At 34.1% G+C, this 22,014-nt stretch overlaps 1 protein-coding gene across 2 annotated transcripts; it reads right to left on the bottom strand.

Moving 5' to 3' along the window:
• Window positions 1-911: 911 nt before the first annotated feature.
• On the bottom strand, window positions 912-21,415 carry LOC105282104 (glutamate decarboxylase). Of its 2 annotated transcripts, XM_011343827.3 has the most exons (11): window positions 21,185-21,415; window positions 19,477-19,565; window positions 19,091-19,181; window positions 15,029-15,265; window positions 9,014-9,330; window positions 8,499-8,750; window positions 7,791-7,858; window positions 4,019-4,097; window positions 2,598-2,747; window positions 2,257-2,451; window positions 912-2,125 (listed from the first exon to the last, which is right to left on the bottom strand). In XM_011343827.3, the coding sequence occupies exons 2-11, from the start codon at window positions 19,531-19,533 to the stop codon at window positions 1,952-1,954; spliced, it is 1,620 nt and encodes a 539-aa protein (XP_011342129.1). In that variant the 5' UTR covers window positions 19,534-19,565; window positions 21,185-21,415; the 3' UTR covers window positions 912-1,951. The 2 variants fall into 2 exon arrangements, with proteins under 2 accessions (XP_011342129.1, XP_011342130.1); XM_011343828.3 differs by lacking the exon at window positions 19,477-19,565.
• Window positions 21,416-22,014: the final 599 nt, after the last annotated feature.

Here is a 22,014-nt window from a genome sequence, read left to right as displayed (position 1 = left end):
TTGCTTTGTTTGTTTCGTGATGTTAATAAGTTATATATATTCTCATCAATCTTTAATATATTGTTAATGTTTCAATTTCTATAATATTTAAAATAATGAATAATTCCTGCAGTATTTTAAACAGATTTATACAACAATTTTGGACATGTATAACTTTGTAATTAAAACTATATAACTGTAATAAAAAACTATATAATAAAAAAATTCAGTTTTAAAATATTAAAATATTCATAAATGTAAAAAGTTATTTGTAAGTTGATACTTATAGATCTTTCAAAACCAATTGAATATATAATTGAAAATAGGACTTATTAAGAACAATTCATTAATTGTAAATTTTAAAGAATGTTACCTTTTGCCTTTCTCGTTTTAAGATAAAAGATTTTATTCAAATGATTTTATTCAAATGTTTCACTTGGAAAGCGGGTGTATACTATTATTGCTTCGATTTACGAGAGGCTGATAATTGTATCACTCGTGCGTATACTATCAAGCATCGAGCAGCGAAAAATAATATATTTTACGGCCGGAAGCATCTTTAACTCTGTAACTTTGTATCTTCGTTTCTTGGATATGCCGCGATTTTTTTAAATCTAGAAAACTTATGTACTACGAATACCTTTCGGCGTTCAGATCGCTACTGCAAACTGACCGTGCAAGATAAAGAAGCACTTAATTATACATGCATCGATCCTTCGCTAAAATCATCGTTTTTTCCGTCCATATATACGATGAGAGATTTATGCAAAATTAAATTATATCTCTATTTCCTAATCAACAGCTGTAACATCTTAATTCATCTAAATTTTTATGAATTATATTTTTATCCAAAGAAAGAATTCTCTTTATGAATAGATACTTGCGCAAATACAATTTAAAGAGCGCTAAAGAGAAATTATTTCGTTGTTCAATTGGAGTAAAATTTAGACATGAAATCAAATCTAGAACCTCTGTTATCCGAATACCGTCTAACTGAACGTCAATCATACAGATAGTAGGATCTAAGAAACGAAAATAAACATATCACACACACACACACATATATATATAAGTTTATACGAGTACGTTCAAACATATGTGCAAGGAGAAAGGACTTGTAAATGAGCTATATTGTAAAGGAGCTATAAATGACAAAACATATAATAATAAAATTATCAGAAAAATTACGGAAAGTTTGATTAGAAATAACGAATCTATAAATCTATATTTTAGAATTTTTCTATAAAAATGATTTTATATTTCAAAAAATGACATCTCCAAATATTCAAGTACATTTTAAATTATAAAATATTCTAAACCATTGTTTTAAAGAAGGCTTTAGGTAATATAAAGCACAGGAAGAAAGTTTGAAGTTATTTTATCAACAATCTGTAAATTAGCAGTTTAGCAAAAATGCGTAATGAAGAATAAAAGATACTTTATTATTTATTTGTTTTTTTATATTTATATAGAGAATACTATATAATATATTATATAATATTTTCTTTACTTTACAATGCGTAGTTATTGAATTATTCAGAAAGATTAATTATCTGAATATTTTGTCTTTCGAGTAATCGGATAATAGAGGTTTTTAATAACTGACTAATGTATGTCACATTATATTGTTTTACAAGATAATATTCTTCTGCCAATCAGCGAGATAAATAACTCATGTTGCTAAAAGTTCATTTCTTCCGTAAAATAGGAACAATAAAACTGAATATATGTTCAATGTCTGTGCTTTTGTCTAGTGTAACATTGAAACACATATCTTTATATGTTTTGTGTATCCATAACAGTAGTTCTGAATTTTGATTTTAACTCCGAATTACACACATTTTTTATTTAGAACATATCTCGGAACCTTTGTCTTAGGTGAATCAGCGGATGCGATTTTGCCAACGATGCATGTCAATCATCTAATCGCTGTACATGTTGTACGATTAAAGACTATATATGGACAGATTTCTTACAAATCATGACCCAGTCGGTCCATCTCAGCCAAGAGGAAATCGACGTCGGCCTCCGTCACCGCGGCACTGGAGATGATATTTCTGAAGAAGTTGGGTCGCCGATCGTCCGGCTGATAACCAACCATCAGTGTACCAGATTGCATCATGCGACCTTTCAAAATTGGACAAATCTGGAAGCATATATACAATTTTCTTCTGAGTGTTGCAAAAAATATTATTTCTAGAGCTTTATTGTCATTAAATTTAGAGATTTTTATTAAATTCTTGCTTATATATGTGTAGAATAATTAATCAAACGTACATCTCCCAAAATTTTTATCCTCTCCGCGGTATGTGGCATATTTCGTACGCGCGTCGGTAGATACCAGAAGCAGACGTTCACCAACTCAGGCTCGAGAATTAAATAATACTTGTCAGGCATTTGCTTGATCCTCCTAACCATGTACTCCGTCAACTCCATCAGCCGATCCATGTGCTTTTCGAAACCCTCCGTACCCTAGTGGAAAGATAAAATCATCCGAATAAAGATTTGAACTATTGTATAAAAGCTTAACATATATGTCACTCGAGGCAAACGCAGAGCCGACGTAACGCGAAAGTGTAAAAGCCGCTGTCAGTATAACAATATAATAGGTTTTCTACCTTGGCACGCCATTGCAACCAAAGCTTGAAAATGTCATTGTGACGTCCGCATTGAATGACCTTATCACCAGTGTCATACCTCACGTCATACAGCTTGTCTGTCATAAACAGGTATTCCGCGGACATTTGGTTGCAGCTGATTAGTAGCCCCTGCAAAATGGAAACAGCTCTCGCTTTCAAAACTGACGAGGGATAGACGCTTACAATATTTTTCCGATAATGGAGCGTTTCCAGAATTGTTTCACGTAACTTTCGATTGACAGACAGGTGGAGGAGGAAAAGGGCGAGTCCATGCAGATCGATACGACGCTTCAACACATGCGCGTGAGGAGGAAATCTCAGGATATTGAATTTACAAAATGGCGGACATACGCCACACCAATATTGCACTCCATCGTTGCCTACCATTGTCTCAAATCACATTTTTAAGTTAAAATAATAGTTCCTACAACATTTATGAATTTCTATAATGCGAGAATTAAACTATATTCAATTAATGAATATTTTATTCGAAGAAAGAAAGGTCTTTACCGATTTAATTATATGTATATCTTTCCGTGATTACCACCATCTTTTAATTGTAAATTAAAACTGCTAAAATTGTAAATTTTCTGTTTGAAATTGTAAAAAGTGGACATTTAAGTGCACATTATATCTACTCGTTAAAAGTAAGCTACTGTTTTTACATTTCTAAGTTTTTACAGTATCAGTATTATAGATAAAACAATCTGATTATCAATGCTAACGAAGCGTTTCCTGGCCGCGTTTCAATGTCAACAGCACCGTGGCCCGACAAAAGCACGGCGCGTTTCCCCTGGATATCTCGCAGCAGCCGGTGCACGGAATTTTAATATCCGAAGGGGAAGTTCAGAGTTAGTAATAACTGAGTCGCGTGGGGAGATGGACCCTCCCCGGCAGCGTGCTATAGGCGGACGGCAACATATGTTATCTCTTAGTTTAATTAAATTCCTGTAGTACCGCGCCCTGGCACGTAGGACTACCCCTCGGAATGCGGCTAGTGTTATGTCGTTGCCCTTGCACTATGCAAGAATTCCGACATGGACAGACAGCAGGATTCTCAGAAGTGCAACGTCTTGGAGATATCGCGATGCAACGTTGACATTTATTCACGAATACTTTTTAGTCGAGGGTATATTTTTTAGCATACTACAAACTAAAACGCACAAATAAAAAATTTAAAACTTTGACATGAAATGCAAAATATAAAAATTCTATACGAAAACATCCTGTCCAATGTTGTAAAAAAATACGTTCACTTATATTGTAGATATAGTAATTATTATATTATTTTTATAATTCATAAGCTTCTATTCTCTAGTAAAGAAAGAAGAAAAGAAATATAATCTATGTAATTGGCTACATCCAATATCGTAAACGTGCACATAGAAAATATAACTTACATCCTCCTTAAAGTGAATGGAAGAACATTGAAATATGGCTCCCATAAGTTTATGAGGATTCCATGTCACCGAGTCAGCCCTAAAAAAACCAACGCGTCGTTGCAATTACAATTTAAATAAATACAATTATTTTCTTTAAATATACTATCTTTGATATATTTAGTAAGTAATAAAGATTATAAAAAACCTAAAGCATTTTACTTGCTTTTTTTAAATTACTATTCTCTCTGTATTATAAGATATTTCTTGATGTATTTAACAAAGTTAATTCTATGCTAGGAAAATTTCAGTTTAAGTTTTTTGCGCAAGTTAAAAATGCTTCTATAACGTGGCATATCAAACGACCGCACATTTTGAAAGTAGATACGAGAAAATCACTCTTGCTCGCGCCTTATCAGCAACCTGTCGAAGCACCGAGTTGGCTGAAAAAGCCAGCCGACCTCAGCTGGTCGTCAAACTCTTATCCACTCCCACGGGAACCAATAGGGGATAAAATATGAGTTATCTTCCTACCATGCCACGGAAGGGGGTCTATCAATTCGAGAGAAGAGCTATTAATATAGCTGTGGGACTGGATTTAACCCTTGGTCCTTTGGGACCTACTCCGGTGGTAAAAACCTCTAACCCTTTTTAATCTTTGAAGAAGCACTGAAAATTCTCGTTCACACTCCTCGACACAAATTTGTGGTGGCATTTGAGTATTTTTATGGTTGAGAGTAATATAGAAAATCACGGCAAAAAACAAATTCGATAAATCATGAACGATAAAATAAGACGAAGCAAACAAAACGTTTGTGAAAATTATGATAACAGGTCAAGCGAAAAAATAAGAGAATCGCAGGATATGCAAATATATGTGAGATAAAAAATATGAATAAAATTACGGAATTTATAAAGAATTAGGAAGAAACATAGTATACACATATATATATGTTTTTCAAATTATATGTAAGATTTAACTTTTTGATACATGTTTAATGCTGCGAGATAGATGTTTCATATTTGGCAAGTGACATGTTTATCACGACACGGGTTCGGCGTGTCGGTTGAGAGGCCTGTGGATGATACGAGGGTACTCTTGAAGTACCCTCAAAGCACGATTCGTGTCGTTAACAGACGCTCCATTATTCACTTTGGTGCATCTTCCTCCATGTTGCAGATTGACATACCTCTATTTGTCCTTTATTTTAATCTCACATAAGATTTCTTCTTTTTCTAAATTTACATTAATCTTAGCCTTTAATTAATTTTATTTTATTCTTCGTTATAAGAGACCGTGTCTATATCATATATACACAAATTTATGATCATCGATATCTTTTGCGATATAGAAATACATGTATAAGCAAACCACAAATGTTAGAGGACATTCTTTATTCTGAATTTGAACAAACATCGAATTTTAAAGTTTTTTAAGTTGGGACTAACAGAATAATTTAAAAAGTAGATTATGTAATATATTAAGCAATGTCGTTTATAATATAGACACATTACACTAGAATTTCTTACATATTCACAAATTGCAATAAATTTTTCGTATAAGAAGGCATAGAAAGTACTTGAAAAGCATGTATAAAGCTCGCGCGCGAATGATTAATGTGATTTGCAGCTGGAGCAGGCACGCACAGCACCCTCCCATTTGCTTTTAAATTCGTTCGAGGTGCCAACCCCAAAAGCCGCGCGATATATATTACAGGGGATGTTAATTACCCGCACCCTTAAACTTGATGCGCATAGAGTACGTAGACTATGTACGAAAGTTCTATGTTTGCAAACTTTACACTTCTGATTCAGTGGCAATCAGAAAATAATGTTGATAGATATTGATAAAATTAATTATCATTGACACAGTATCTTTTTAATGTATTCTAGAAGTAAAGAACAGTTTCCTAAAAATAAAACTTGAAGGTTCTCTTTAAAGTATAGAATAAATCCAAAATATTAAGAACAAACTGAAAACTTGTAATTAAGGACTTGAAGAAAACTTGAGTAGCTAGATCTGTTTCTATTCTGCACAAACTAAGATATACATTACAGCTTATACAAGTTATGTACATTATGACTTAGGAAAGCTCCAAAATTTTTCTCGGCTTGATTTTTCGAGCACAATTCTTCGATTTTTCCGAAAAGGTGAAATCACGGACGTTCTTTCTCGAGTCTACGCAATCCGGAACACGATTGCAAGGGGGTCAGGGAGGAAAGAGGACCGACCGGTGAATGGGGAAGGCTTCCCTTTGTACGAGTTTAATCCAGCATCGTCAAGGCACCGGCTTTTATTTCAGCTTCGCGAAGGAAGGCATAGTGGCACGGTACCACGGCGCGTCGATATAAGAGGAGAGTTCTGTTCTGTAAATGTGCTCCAGGGAACTGATCCAGCTGTTGCTCGTGCATCGGATCTTTCTCCGCGCGTCGTTCGTTTGCCATTTTAATCAAGACTTCCAGGAAGGAAGTTCCCGTCGTAGTACAGTCCATATAAAAAAATCGCGAACGCGTATTGTCCGCAATCGGCTTTACATGGAAGATAATATGAGAAATATTAACAAGAGATAACTCGTAATTGTAATAGTCTTCAAGAGTAAATATTTAATCAATAAATAAAAGTAACGGTAAATAGTACTTGCAACAAATTGTAAGTTAAACATGGAGTAATATTTATGAAAATAAATATAAAATATATAAGCCGTTTATATATAAGATAAAATTTCCTTATCATTTAGGAAATATTATACATTTGACTTATTATAAGTATTGTTTGTAAACTATATTCTACCTAAACTGGTAAAATGCATCTCTTATCAATATTCTTGGAGTACTGTGGCATTTGATAGACGCATTGCTATCCTTTTTTGTACATAAATCATTCCCGAGAGACTTCTCGTACCGATTTTCAGGTCAGGGATTGTCTGTTGTCGAATAGAGGGAGCAGATGCGCCTGGATGCAAATCGTGGATTAATCTCGCCAACCCCATACGTGCTTCGCCCGTATCCCTGACCCCTATCACAGCCTGAAGGGTTTTGACGAGTTCGGACCCACAGATACACAAAGCGAATCGAAAGTTGTGCACTTTCTCGCAAACACGGATTTTTTAACAAAACATTATCTCTTAAAAATTCTATAAAAGTTAATCAAATATTACTTTTTTTCACAATTTTTAGCATTACAACATTATAAGTTTTAAATATCCATTACAAATATTTTTATTTATGTAAAGTAACAGAGAGTTCGCTTTTTCAAGGATTATTGAAATTTTCTACATCAACAAGATTGCTAATGCAAGAAATCAGTTTGAGGCAATCTGGCCAGCCCCTCGTAGCATCCTAATCGCGGTTTATACGAGCAATACATTATAGGCTGACTATCTTCGACCATTCTTATGCAAAATCATTTTCAGCGCTCAGCATTCGAATTGCAGTCCTCTCAAAAGGGTCGTATCGATTTTATCCCGTATATGCAAGGTATATTGGGTTAGAGATATTTTTCTGAGAGAAGTCCATCATAACTAATCTCAACTAAGCCTCAATAAACTATAAAATACACATGGGTTCAGTCTTCTATATTGTATATATAGCGTGCTATTCAAATTAAATGCTAAGATTATGCATACACGCAATTCAATAACATATAAAGATGTAAGAAATAAAAATAAAAACGTAGAACAGTAATATTTAATTTATAACGATAAGGAATTACACAATAGATAAAAAAATTGATAATGAAATTTATTATTTCTATTCAGCTGAGAAATTTCAATATTTGTAAAATAGTACTCACCGTTCGATGCCAGTCAATTTCGGATGTCTATGCTTTCTCGACAGAAGCAGTCCACCACCCCAAGCCGCCTGCAACATAAAATAACGCTCGATGATACAATGTGAGATTTTGACTTGAGGAATATATGAATGAGCAAAATGCGGGATTTCGGGTTAAGCGCTTCTTAATCTCTGACTTATAGATCTGGTATTTTCTCGAATTTCCCCGTAGTTCGCCTGCGAGTGTCAGTATTAGCGCAACCTCTGCCGTTTCCCGCATTTATTATTTACGGTAAGGCTCTTACGCGTTTGGCATTTACAGCTTAAATTGTATTTGATTGTATAAGCGTATCTGGCTTGGAACGGCTTTAACTACTTAAGTAAGTATCTCATAAAGCTATATTCGATTAAAATCAGTATATTTACTTTTTATTACTTATTTTATTTTTGGATTTTGTAATTATTAATTGAATTTCTTATGCGATTAACAATATACAATTAATAATGCAATATCTTGTTATAGTTACCAAATATTATTTTAATTTGGAAAAAATGTTATGTAATACTACGTATAATATTAATATTATTTATTATTATATTAAATATTAACATTTTTAAACTAATTATTATATAAGCAATATTATATAAAATAATTCATTATTTGTGCTATTTGTTTGAATAAAAATAAATACAGAGAGACATATAAAACTTGTCAAAATACATTACTCACGTCCACATGTAGCCATAGCTTGTACTTTTGACAGATATCTGCAAGTTCCTGGATCGAGTCGAATGCGCCAATAACTGTTGTTCCTGCAGTGGCATTCACGAAAAACGGTATATGACCTCTGGCTTTGCGCTCTAAGATCAGTTCCTCCAGCTTCGACGGAATGATACGACCACGCTCATCGCTAGGCACCATCACACAGTTATCCGTTCCGAGGCCGCAAACGGAAGCGCATGATTTCACAGAATAATGACACTGTGGACATTAACAACCCACACTAATCGTAAACAATTCTATCAGTTTTCTCTATTTCTTATGAAAACGCATTTAATAAAACCCGTAAACTTATATTTAATAGAGATTCACTTACTACTGATTAAAAGATTTATAAATGCATTAATTTAAAAAAATGTTTTAAAGTTTTTTCAAAACTGAAGAACTAAGAAATGGCTTTTAATGAAAATTTTGTTAAATTTTATTTTAAGATTATTGAATATACGTGCAAAATTTCAACATACCTGATCGGACGTGAACATAACCAGCTGTCCTCCAATGGCAGCAAGTCCTCTTTCTTTGTATAACGGGAACATCTTGTGCCTAGCCGCAAGAAAAGCGTAAAGGTTGCTGATAGATCCTCCTGGAGCGAGGATGGAATCGCCCGTGTTCCAGCCTATAAGCTCGCGCATCTTTTGCAGCACAACATTTTCCATCAGAATGAACACAGGAGCGATCTCGTAGGTGAACATATTCGTATTCGCTGTCGCAGTTAACCACTCTCCAGCCATGGATATTAAATCAAGGCCACATGACAATTGGTTGAAAAAATGTGGATGCCCTAAAAACAAGAAAAGATGATCTCTTGAAAAAATCTCTTGAAGAAATGAATTTGGTTTTTACGTGATTTCGACGATTATTAATCATCGTCTATTTGGCGACGATTTCGCAAAAATTGTCTCGCCAAGAATGACACGAACAATTGCAATTGCTTGGTGAAAAATTAATTATTTCATCGCTGATAAATTATTCTGCCGGCTGCAGTGATTGCTGACAAGTGACTCTTAATAGCAAAGTAATTAATAACGCTGACATGGCACGTGACCGGGTATTACTCTCTGCACAGCCTTGTCTGACGTGTAGGTGCGTTAAAGGCACTCTAGAGAAAAGGCAGCAAGAGAGCTTTAAGCTCTTCCCGAGTACGTTGTCATCCGCTCGGCTGAACATCGCGCGAGGATCAGGCCTAATGCCTCTGTTTGATGGGAGCCCAGCCTTCTGATGCAACTAGGGGAGTGCGAGTGCTTTTTCTTTCTTTCCTTCTCACGTAAATGCATAGATATGTCAGTCTTCTAATCCGCTATTTACGTTGCGCATTAAACACAATTCATTTAAACCCATACACGTTCATGAAGGAAGTATAAAGCTGCGCTATAAAATGTAAAGAAAAAAGATGACAATCGATATACAGCAAAAATATCTTTCCACATTTCTTCCAATGTTATGTCTAGAAATAATCCATGAAACAGATGGCATATCGAAAAACCCTACGAGTACTCTATCACCTTCTTGGATAACGTAAATCCCTCGATCCTTGAAACATGATGGATTCACTTCATTGAATATCCGGTATCGAGAAGACTTTGACCCTCCTGTGTTTGATAATCTTACGCTTTTCTGCACAATGCACGCAGGCTGATATATCAAAGATATAGGAATAAACCAAAATTTGAAGGTTTCAAGTTATATTCAAGTTATAAAAGATCAAATAAAATTATTTTATATATTGTTTATATACGTTTGTAAACTCTACATTTTTAAAGAATAAGCAAAAATCTTTTACATTATTATGACAAAGCTAAATTTAGAACACGCTGCATATCTATTTTATAGTGGGTGCGTTTTAATCTTCTAATTTTACGTAATGATTGACACATGGCGTCTATATCCGCGAGGTATAGACATCCCCCTTTACTGTCGACTGCCCTCAGCCTGGGATTTGCCGCGTGGCAAAGTCGAACTGACGTTAAAGGTCTAGAAGGATAATCTCCGATTCTTGTTGAAGAACTTATAAACATGTACCACGTGTTTCCATTAAAGGATTCCTTTAATGGAAACATTTAATGGAAAACAATAATACTTTTATTAACTAGTAACAACAATCGTTTTTAACAGAATCTTTATCGCACTACTGCTAAGTATTATACATCGATATCATTAAGTCGTCATTATATCATTTATCTGTAATCAATACTCTCCATATTTTATAAACAATTTTATGCAATATCCTTTTTACTTTGAAAATTCGTCTTGACGATAAACGCATTGCATATTTCTACTTTCGTCTATCTTTTAAAAAAAGTTTCAATTGCTTTTTTTATGAAAATAGTTACACAAGCCACCAGTCAACGCAGGTATCAATAGTCTGACGTAAAATTCATCTCAGACGCGATATCAGATGGTGATACTTGAGCCGTTTGTCGTACTGTTATTCGCAATTATCTCGGTCCGTGAATCGTGGCACGCGTCCGGTCGAGGGGTGTGCGAGAAGACGATTTTCTCTCTTCTTCCAGACTGGCAGGAGTGATAGAATCGCGCTACGACGAGGGTGGAACAGGGTTCGATGGTCCGAAGCGCCCGCATTTTGCACGTCACACGCGTCGCTGCTCGACTAGATTGTTTGCAGAGGCTCTCAAACGCAGCACGCACCGTACAGAAAAACAAACACGTGCGACCAACTGGTGCACGATAAGCTGCTTTGCATTATGCAAATTTGTTGCGAATTAAAATTGCATTCTTGACATTCTTTTGCGGAAATTGCATTGGATTCATGCTATTAGCTGATATTTCTTTCCTTCCTAATTTTCATGTTATGCATAATTTGTAAATATTTATAAGTTCCAACGAATGATGAAAAAACTAAATGCAACTGTAAATAATCAATATTAAAGATTTAACAAGAACTTAAGTCTCTTTGTGATAACGTTTCAGTCAGTAAAATGTTACAGCTTACTGTTAAAGTGTATTAATTTTATTAGAATATAAGCTAAATTATATTAATTTTTGTAATTTTTATAGTTTGTGTTCACATATAGTTTAACGTTTGGTTTGTTTCTTGCAATCTACGTAATTGCATCTACGCAATCAGCTCTATTTAAGCAAAGTTTTCAACTGCAATACAATAAATGATTTGTCTTAACCGCCAGACGTCGTAACGATTACGCTATCCAGGGAATCATTTTCCGACTAATTTGCTCCTGCCCTCGCATAGTCGGGAGAAAGAGAGAACGCAAGGAGAGAACCTGCTCTGAACAGGCTGTGGTGATATATTATAGGGTTCGGGATTTGTATAGAACGAAGTGTGTAACTCGGGCTTAACATTAATGCCGCGCGATCAATCATACCGCTCATAAGAAAGGAAACATTGTGCCTGGCATTGCTGTTACATTGCCCTTATAAGGAATCTTGCAAACTGTTATGTCGTGATGCTTTTTTACATAGCTTTGTTCACACGGAATAATTATGTTTATGTACTAATAATAATTGTTCTTTAATTTTTCTATTACAACTTTATTTCTCCTCTCTGAAATATAATATTTTGTTACTTTCGCGAAAATATCATATTTAAAATATTGTTTATAAAACTTCAGACATACTGTAATTTATTCGTATTTTTTGGAACTTTATATTAGAAATGTTTCTACATAACATTATAAAATTATCTTTTTCCATTCGGATATGCATGCCAGAACTGAATGCAATGCATTTCTTTTCAAGTGAACAAATGCGTTACGTGTTTTAGACGCTTGATGTTATGAGACTCCGACTTTTCTCAACGGAAACTATCGCCGCGCGAATATGGTACTGCGTTTTTCGCATTCCATGACGAACCGATTTACGCATTCCACGACGAACTATCGATATCAATTTAAATTCCTCCGATCTCCTGCACCCCAATGCCGCCACGCCAGAACTCCGCGAAATACCATTACCCTCGTATACCGCGCAACGTACCACCCTCTGCAGCCGGGTTTCGCTCCCTATTTACTGTTTCCCTGCGACCCTACAGAAGAAAAATCGTGTAGAAATGCCTCTTAATTACACCAATCCTATTGAATTTGCCACCCCGTATGTGACGTCACGTGCACTAACGTCGTAGTTTTTTTTATCACGGATACTATATTAAATCAAGCATTCCAAAAAGGATTGCTTGATTTAATGCTGTATAGACTTGCAATATATTGCAAGTTTTTTGTTCCAGCTTTCTAGATTACAATGAATTTCATTTTCTATTATATTTTCTATTTTATATTACAGAATTTCAGTGTTATATTGCTTAACATCATCATACATGTGAATATATTTATGCTGATGTGATTATTAGAGAAATTTTATTATTTAATTTCTATTTTCTATTTTCACACAAATACTATGATCAATATTGATTCTTTCTTTTTATATTCATATTTATATTTATAGTAATTGTGTATGATTAATATAGAATTTCCTTATTAAATATACGATATTTGCGATATTTCAAACTTGATTTACGTTTTACGTTTTAAAACCTATCGCTTTATATTGTAGAATATTTCCAGAATCCATTATTGTCATATCAAAGACAGTTTTATTTTTATACTGTATAATTATTAGAATATATTGATTAGAATATATATATATCTATAATGTGCATTGGATTTCCTCAGTCGTACCTCCATTGTCAATACCTCAACGAACTTTCCTCTGATTCCGGTTCTCGCTACCGTTATCGATATCTTTCAACATACGTCCGTCTTTCCAAGGGTGACTTCCATATCTATACGCATCAACTGATATATCCTTCAGGGACAGGACAGTTTTCTGCAGCCAAGGGTAGATCACCCCCTTCTCACCCCCAAAAACTGATATGCGAAGGGTTCTTGAATCTTGCGGCATATAATCTAATAACGAGTTTTTGTCGGCACGTATCGTGCACGCGCCCTTCGATACCGGGGGGATGATCGCGCTGCCCTCGCTTCCTTTTACACGGACTGCAGACAGACCGGATTCCTGGCCTAAGTTTGGTTAGGTCTCCTCTATTGTGCATTACCATCTATTCAAGTTGGTAATCGAATCCTACCGAGATAGCAAACTTTCGCACGCCGAGGGAGATTTGCGGTTGACTTTGGTATTTCGCGAAGTCTATATCATAACCGGCCGCTCTTCGACAGATCGATGTTATTGCTACAATATTTCTGTGCATCGAAATTCATCTCGAATTACTGGACCCATTTATCTCGTTTATCTTATACTTTCATGGGATAAAATTTACCAAAAGGACCTGAAGGATTTATCAAATCCTATACATCATGATCTACGATTTACAATACCAGATTTATGAAAGTAAGTAAAAAATTAGGATCAAAATAAGTAGAGAATTTAATTGTGCACGAATATATAATAACTAGTAATATTTTATTAAACTTATGTATAGGTATACTGTTTTGTAGAAATTTATCGAAATGTTATTAAGACTTTTAATAATATTATGACAGTTATTGATAATTAAACATTATTTAAAATCTCTTTTAAAATATTTAAAATTTTTTCACAACAAACTGTGCATATATAAAATGAATAACATCATTCTATCTAAAGTCAGAGATATTCTATCATATCTGGAACACGTGACACAAAACCAGGACATAAATGCAAGAAATATCTATCTTTCAGCTTTTTTTAATATCGCGGGTATACTTTCGTTTGTTTATTACAGACACAACGTTAGTGTATTTATTGCGAGGGTTGGCCGTCGGCCGTCGGGCTTCATTGCCGATGCCTGTTGCCACCTTATCTTTGCCCCTGCGAGCGCGTATGCTAAATTGAATATGAAATTATGTGGCTTATCGCCCTCGGGGATAGGAACGCCCGATAGCGCGGCGTAAAAAAGATTCTTATTGATGGGGGTACCTGTAATCCTATAGTATTTTTATCTATTTTTGGTTTTCCTTGGATTTGTGCATCTTGCGCATTTGAGGTTAACAAGCTTCAGAATAATTTTAATGTTTAAATGTTTAAACGGAAATGTAAATCTTAAAAACTTGCAACTATTTATGAAGAATAGATGAAATCTTCTTGCGTTATTTCAAAAAAATATAAACTTATCTATAGTTTATAAATTTTTAAAATTAATAAAAATATAATCAATATTTGTCAACACACTTTCTCGAAATATAAGATTGTTTAAAGAATCATGACATGAAGAGAAAATAGAACATTATTTTAATATAAAATCCTGATAGTACATTAAAAATTAATACAAAACTTTGCGTTTGAATTTTGTAAAAAAATCCGCATGAACTTTCCGTTTAAATATTTTATTTCTTATTATTGTGTTGGCGATATCATTATTTGTTATAATATTTACGCGCGTTTACGTTTTGATTAATTTTTGTAAGATATATCAGCAGGTGACTATTACGTGCATTAAAGATATTAAGATTACATTTTTTATTCTATTTTATGAAAACAAATTTTAATTGGTTCATTTGTTTTGTTCTTACCAGTTTTTACTTGATACTTCAAAGTCATCGAACAATCTAGTAGAAGTTGTTGAAGAGTTAATCCAGTGTCAGGAATTTCCAGATCAAGTATACGCATCATATCAGCAGGATGATGGAACTCGAGAACCTTCGCATTTCTATCATTGGTTGATTTGACGAAATCCAGCAAGATATCAATCACTTTCATCAAGAACTCTCTAGTTGCTGGGTAGCCTTCTACATTGTGTGGTAAGATGTCTGTGAACAAAATATAAAATTACAAGCATTCTATTTTCGTCTATTCGCTTATTAACATGCTCAATACCAACAAGCATAAATAAATAAATAAATATATACAGGGTGAGGCACCTAAAACAGGCCACCTGAATATCTCGGCTGTTATTGGTGATAGAAAAACATGTGTCAGACCAAACTTGCATGGTTTCGAGGGACACATAATTTGTTCTAACTAGTTTTTTATTAGGTGGACGCGTAGAGGTCATATGAAGGTCAACTTCGTTTTTTTAAATGGTATGATATGTTTTTTTACGTACCATCTAGTAGAGCGTTTGAAGATGCGCACATTGATCTACGGGTCAAAATCATTCAAGGTCACTAAAGGCCAACTGCAAGGGAAAATAATTTACTTTATATTGCCTAGAGTTCCCTGCTATTGAAAATACCATAAACTCAGAAATGAAAAAGTTCTAGCCCTTAGAAATTTTTTCTTTTCCGAGCAGTTCTGAGTTGATGATATCATTATTTTTTATATTGCCTAGAGTTCTCTGCTATTGAAAATACCGTAAACTCAGAAATGAAAAAGTTCTAGCACTTAGAAATTTTAGCCTTCAGTGACCTTGAATGATTTTGACCCGTAGATCAATGTGCGCATCTTCAAACGCTCTACTAGATGGTACGTAAAAAAACATATCATATACCATTTAAAAAAAACGAAGTTGACCTTCATATGACCTCTACGTGTCCACCTAATAAAAAATTATTTAGAACAAATTATGTGTCCCTCGAAACCATGCAAGTTTGGTCTGACACATTTTTTTCTATCACCAATAACAGCCGAGATATTCAGGTGGCCTGTTTTAGGTGCCTCACCTTGCATATATATATAAGAACATTCAGATTCATATAATTATCCTTAAATTTGAATTAAATAATGATATTAATGATTTTTCCATTTGTTGAAAATAGTCTTCTTCAATTAAGTTTAAGGTCCCATTTATTCAATTTGATTGATTTAATGTTTGTTCACTTTAATAGTTATTTAATAATTCTAGTTATCTTAATAGTTTTAATTTTTAATTATATTGGTCTGTTTATCTATAATTTGGTAATTACTAGCCTTTTTTAACTTTATATTTTAACTTGTTGGCCTGCAATAAAATATTCATTTTTATTATGTTTGTAATCGTTTAATGTAATGTATTTATCATTTAAATATTTAAACCAAATATATTTTAATTATAATAGTTGATTATATAATAAGTTAACTAAATATTAAACAGTTAAGCAGTTCAATTAAGCAATATTTAAATAATAGAGCTTTTATTATATGTTCTTTTATGATTCATACAAATATAAGTAATATAATTCACACACGCTATGGTGTCACGCAGTGGTGTCTCTGATTGTTAGAATCAAATGTAATTTCTTCTGTCGTAATATCAATTGAATAATTAACACATTAATACAAAAGATTCCTTTCAAAAAGATTCCTTTCGGTTGTCGTTCCATTACTTGATACCATCATGATTCTGATGTCATCCTTGGAGATGTAGCACGACTAGAATGATTTCACCTCATCAAACAATTGAAAGTATAGACCCATATTGACACACTCTCACTTGTTTGGTGGGATGACACCATCTTATTCATGTTCTTCCTCTTCCTTCTGTTCATAGCGAGCCCTTCGTGATATCGCGACGTTGTGTTGGCTGACGATGACATAATAGTGTACTGTTCATTACATTACATTATGAAAATCATGCAGTATGTCACTATTCTATAACTAACAAACATAATTTCATGTCAACATAGAATATATTTTATATAATTAATATTTAGATATTACAACAATGAAATGTGATAAAATTTGATAATTAATTTTGCATTTAAAATTTATCTGTAAGAGTAATACAAAAGTATGTTTTTACTAAAATATTAGTGTGGTTTCCTGACATAAAATGTCATATGCTATTTTCTTAAAAAATTAGAATCATTTATATGTACATCTGCATGCAAATTACACTGGAAACATTTAAGTTTCGCCTAATAATATGCTAGCTGGATTATTGAGTCATGCAGGCAATGAAGACAGAACGAAGTCGTTGCAGTGGAACATTTCAATGTGCTCATGGTAAATCCTTGGTAAATTGAACTGTCCTTCTATCGTAGGGTATCCATAAAGTATCCCATGGAGTAAACTACCCCCTCGTTTCCCATTGCATTAAGGTGATCCCATGGATAAACAGCTGAGCGACTATGAGACTTCGCTTTCAAATTATTATTTAGCATTTTAAGACGATTGAAAATGAGATTTTTCAGAGGAAGTATAAAATTGTATTCTTATGTTTTTTTTTAAGATGTAGAGACATTAATTGTTATTATTTTTAATTAAGATGATGATATCGAATGAAAGATTTACAAGTTTGCAAATGTTACTATTTTGCTATTGTAAGTTATTAGCTTTAAGCAAAGTATCCATTATAAATTTAATTCAAAGGTTTATTAAATCCTTAATAATAAAAATTAACTTTATACTCGATGTGCGCGCGAAAACATTGGTAAAAATTTTATAGCGTAACTTTGATCGATAACACGGATCTCAAAAGAATCCTGTCTTTAATCGATAAGAGCATTTCTTCAATAATCATAAGAGTGTTGAATAAAAGCCGAAAGATAAAAGGGCGTACGAGAACTTATGGCGAAATGCCTTGAGCCTATGGTTAGACAAGTGAAATCCCCAGCTTCCAGCGGTCGGATCCAGCTAATCCAGCTCCATCAATCTAATGTCCAAAGACCTCCTCCTTTTTCTCGAGGTTTATAGCACTTTTCGAGATACAAACAAGTTCAAGCTGTCGTTCAAGATTTTATTACGTTAAAACATCGTATAATTGCCGTTAGTTTCGTTCTATTAATTGTCCCTTTCAATAATAATATGATACATAACTAACATAGTCCGCATAAATATTTCTATTTGTATAGCCAATTAAACGTGCGACATATAATATTAATACATAGTATATCTAAATCTTAATTTTTATAAAACTTGCTATAAAACACTGATTTTCTTGTGTATGAACTCAGTACATTTAGAATGTGTATAGTCATTTGGCACCAGATGTGCTTCGCCCTCGCGTTTCAGCTTTAATCAAAGCGCTTTCTAGGGATTGTTATACGTGGTAATTAGTTACGCCGATTTATAAGCAGGATTACGACATTAATTTATAGTGATATAGATTTCATATTATACGATACGTATTTTTAAAATTTTTCTAAATATTTAAGCATGAAATCACGTAAATGACATTTGAATTGGCCCTTGAGTTACTTCGCAAATCTTTCTCCGCAGTCTCGTGACAAGATTACATTAAAATAGCCAGGATTCTACGAGTGGCACGCGCGTGTCGTTATCGGCCGCTAACACTTCTCAAACGACGAAGACGACAAACCCTTCCACGTCCCTGTGGTGTGTAATCTGTCCTCAACCATTCGCGGCAACCTCTTTGGAATAATTCTAAATCCTCTATTATTATGCACCCTTCCGATCCGTAAGCCTCGCGAAATCAGAACAATATTGTGACTCCTGGATCCTGTCGAAAAGCCAAGTATGTTCGCGTAACGTAAAATATGCCGATGATGTAATTTGTGCCTCTATTGTTCTTCCTTTATGCATTAATTTTTAATGCTAGGTGAATATCGTTAGGTGAATAAGTAAAGCTATTTTCATGCAACGCAGTTATTAGATTGTTCCTAAAATAGCTATCGCCACATAAACCTCATGCAGTATTTTACTGACAATTAAATAAAGATTCTGACATACAAGTATTTAAGGAAGCAATCACTTACCCGAATACTTCAGGTTGCAGTGCTCCTTGGAGAGCGAGTAGGTATTTTCGGAACTCATTAGTCTGGTCGGTGAGTGCGTCCGTGCGAAATTCTGAAATCCAAAGTAACGAGAACCTTTCCTCTTTAAGTTGCACTCTGCACTCTTATGTGACATTTGTCAGTTAAAACTCCATTTTTGTAATAGCAAAAAAAAGTTAAGTGTGTAATCTTCGCCAGAAAATATTCATCAACCGTGCCGACACAAAGTCGATTCACCCGCATAAGCTAGTCGTAATATCATTAATCATGTGATTGCCGCTTGTTGGGGTTTAAGAAACTACTTCGCTCGGCCTAAGGATCACTAAATGAATAGAGGCGATGAATGGTGTGCAATGCGGATGCCTTACATATAAGTATTCCTTGATCGCTGTGATTTTAGTGCTGATCATTTGCACATTGTCCATGTCTCTGCTTGTGTCCCTCGCCTCAACAGTCCCTACAACAGTCAATAACAGGTTCCGCTTCAGTCACGACGTACTGCGGCGCCGAATCTTGGGCGAATTTCAGCGGGATTGCAAAATTGTTAAGCGAAAGTGTATCGCTGTGACAGCACACAATAGGCCGAGCGACCGAAGAAACATGGACAGAGAGCAGTTCATTGTGGTTTTCTTTCTATTAATTTCTAGAACTCAAAGCCTATCAGGACTGGAAGGATCACAAAGAATATCTCGCAATCTCCAAGTTCGATGCACGAATCGATTATAATACCATCTTTTTTATTCTAACACTTAGACTTTGTGTTCTAAGCTTACTTAAAAATAATTTTTTTTCTAAAATTCTCACAAGCAATTGGATTGCTTTGCTCTCTGAGCCAATGGAGCGTTCCTGGGAACATGAGAAGAAAGTTACAGAAAATCCGAAATACGTCCATCTCTATAAAGCATTAAGATGTGTAATAGAAGAAAATATCAAGAGATTAAGATATAAGATATAAGATATATATGATACATGCACGATTAATGAATGTATTTGAAGTACGAGTATGCTACGCGAATATGAAATGCGCTGTAATTTACTTTTTACTGATTGATAATGTCAAAATTTTATATATTGAAATAGAACAATTAATGTGTATAACTTATTTTGAGTTCCAAAAAAAGTTTCAAGAATAGAGGCAAATGAATTTCTTTAGTATCTGCCAGCCAGAATCTGAATGTGATAATTCTTGAAAAATTAAGTTTCTAAACAATAATATTTTATGTTATGCTATTTGTCATTTGTATTTATTCTAAGAAATTTATAAAATTAAATTATTTTTAATCTAATTTTTCATGTAACAGAGATCTTGTCTTTTTAAAGTTTCTGAAAATGATTTCTTTATTGTTAGAGATTTGAAGAAAATTTTATAATATGTCAATAATTGTTTAATTAATTTTTGTTCAAATATATATCAATTTTAAATTTAGAAAAGTAGATTTGCAAACATATAAAGATAAGTAAACTAGTAAAGAGAAATAGAAGAAGAGAGATTATAAAATACGATAATATGAGTTATTAATAGAATAAATGGAACCATACAGCTAAAGCTGTGAACTATTTAGTAAAAATATCTTGAGGCTAATTATCATGCCGAGAAAAAATAAACATCCTAAAGCTGGTTGTAAACATTGAGGGTTGCTACTTTCATCTCTCACATTGTTTTTATGTGATTCATATCATAAAATAATTTTCAGCTTTATATCTGGATATTATAAATTAATTTTATAAAGTAATCTTACCATTTCTATTTTGTTTGCTGTTTTTTTAATTTACCACTGTAAAATGTGATCGATTATCATGAAAATTAATATTTTACCATTAATTTATCAATTTATTTTGGCTCCAATAATTTTGTTATACACACATACTGTTTAATCTTTTTTCAATCCACTTTATTATAATTTTTCATTAAAAAACATACATCACACATTGTCAAGTTTCGAAGCATTCCTCAATGATTTACACATTACATGATAATTTATAAAATACGATGATAATACATCATTACATCATAATTTAATCGTGAATCAAGGACAAGTAATCTAATTAATAATATATTCTTCATTTCGTACTCACCTAATCCCTCTTGCCTCTTGTCAGATCTTCTTTACGATGGCTCGACTTGTCCCAACGGGGCTGGAATTTATTTTGAAAAGAACGTCAATTTTAAGAATGGAATGCCGACGGAATGGTGAAGCGACGACGGGCGTCGGGGTGGTTTCGAAGGGACTGCTTCGTGCCGAAAACGCCTGGACGACTCTCGAGCCTCGGCCTGACTCGGCCTGCCTCGAGTCTGCCTGACCCAGTTTCGTTTCGCACAACCTACGCAGCTACCCTTCCTAACTGGGGGTGCTTTTGCGTGGGCGTGGCCGTATCCGATCGCGACTGGTGGGAGTCGAGGGGTGAAACACGGTGGTGGATTGCAGGGCGTGTCGCCATGCCGCCAATCCTGGGGCGAATGTCAGTTTTGACGTCAGAGGAAAAAAGAAGGTGGAAGAGAACAAGTATGCCAATCTCACTTCCCGGTTGTTTTTTGCTTGCAGATTTCTTTTTGTTTATCCTGGCCGCGTGCGGTTTCCGCGACAGAACCTCTACAGACACTTTTACATGTTTGTATATTCTATTCGTTATCTTAGAGAAAGCCTTACTGAGATGAGAAAAGTCTGATGGCGGTTGGAAAATGAGAATCTCGAACTCTTGATATTGACACGCAGAAATATTGAAGAAGATCAAAGTTCGGAACAGTTCTGAGGAACAGAATGTCACTATAAATTTCAAAGCGTATACATTATAAAAGATATATGACTGTAATGTAAATACTTTATAGCTTTGTGCTTGAAGACACTCGATAAACTACCGTATGTACAGAATATATATTATAGTTCAATTTTATGTAGAACAGAAAT

The sequence above is a fragment of the Ooceraea biroi genome, chromosome 7 (assembly GCF_003672135.1).
Source record: "Ooceraea biroi isolate clonal line C1 chromosome 7, Obir_v5.4, whole genome shotgun sequence".
Lineage (NCBI taxonomy): Eukaryota > Metazoa > Arthropoda > Insecta > Hymenoptera > Formicidae > Ooceraea > Ooceraea biroi.
This window is presented reverse-complemented; position numbering and strand designations above follow the sequence as displayed.

Bases quoted from the DNA above. Each gene is read 5' to 3' on its own strand.
- LOC105282104 (XM_011343827.3), bottom strand. From the start codon at position 19,533: ATGGACAATGTGCAAATGATCAGCACTAAAATCACAGCGATCAAGGAA. The intron at 19,182-19,476 runs GTAAGGCATCCG...TTTGGATTTCAG, and splicing joins CGATCAAGGAATACTTATAT to AATTTCGCACGGACGCACTC. The intron at 4,098-7,790 runs GTGAGTACTATT...TGGTTTTTTTAG, and splicing joins AAATTGACTGGCATCGAACG to GGCTGACTCGGTGACATGGA.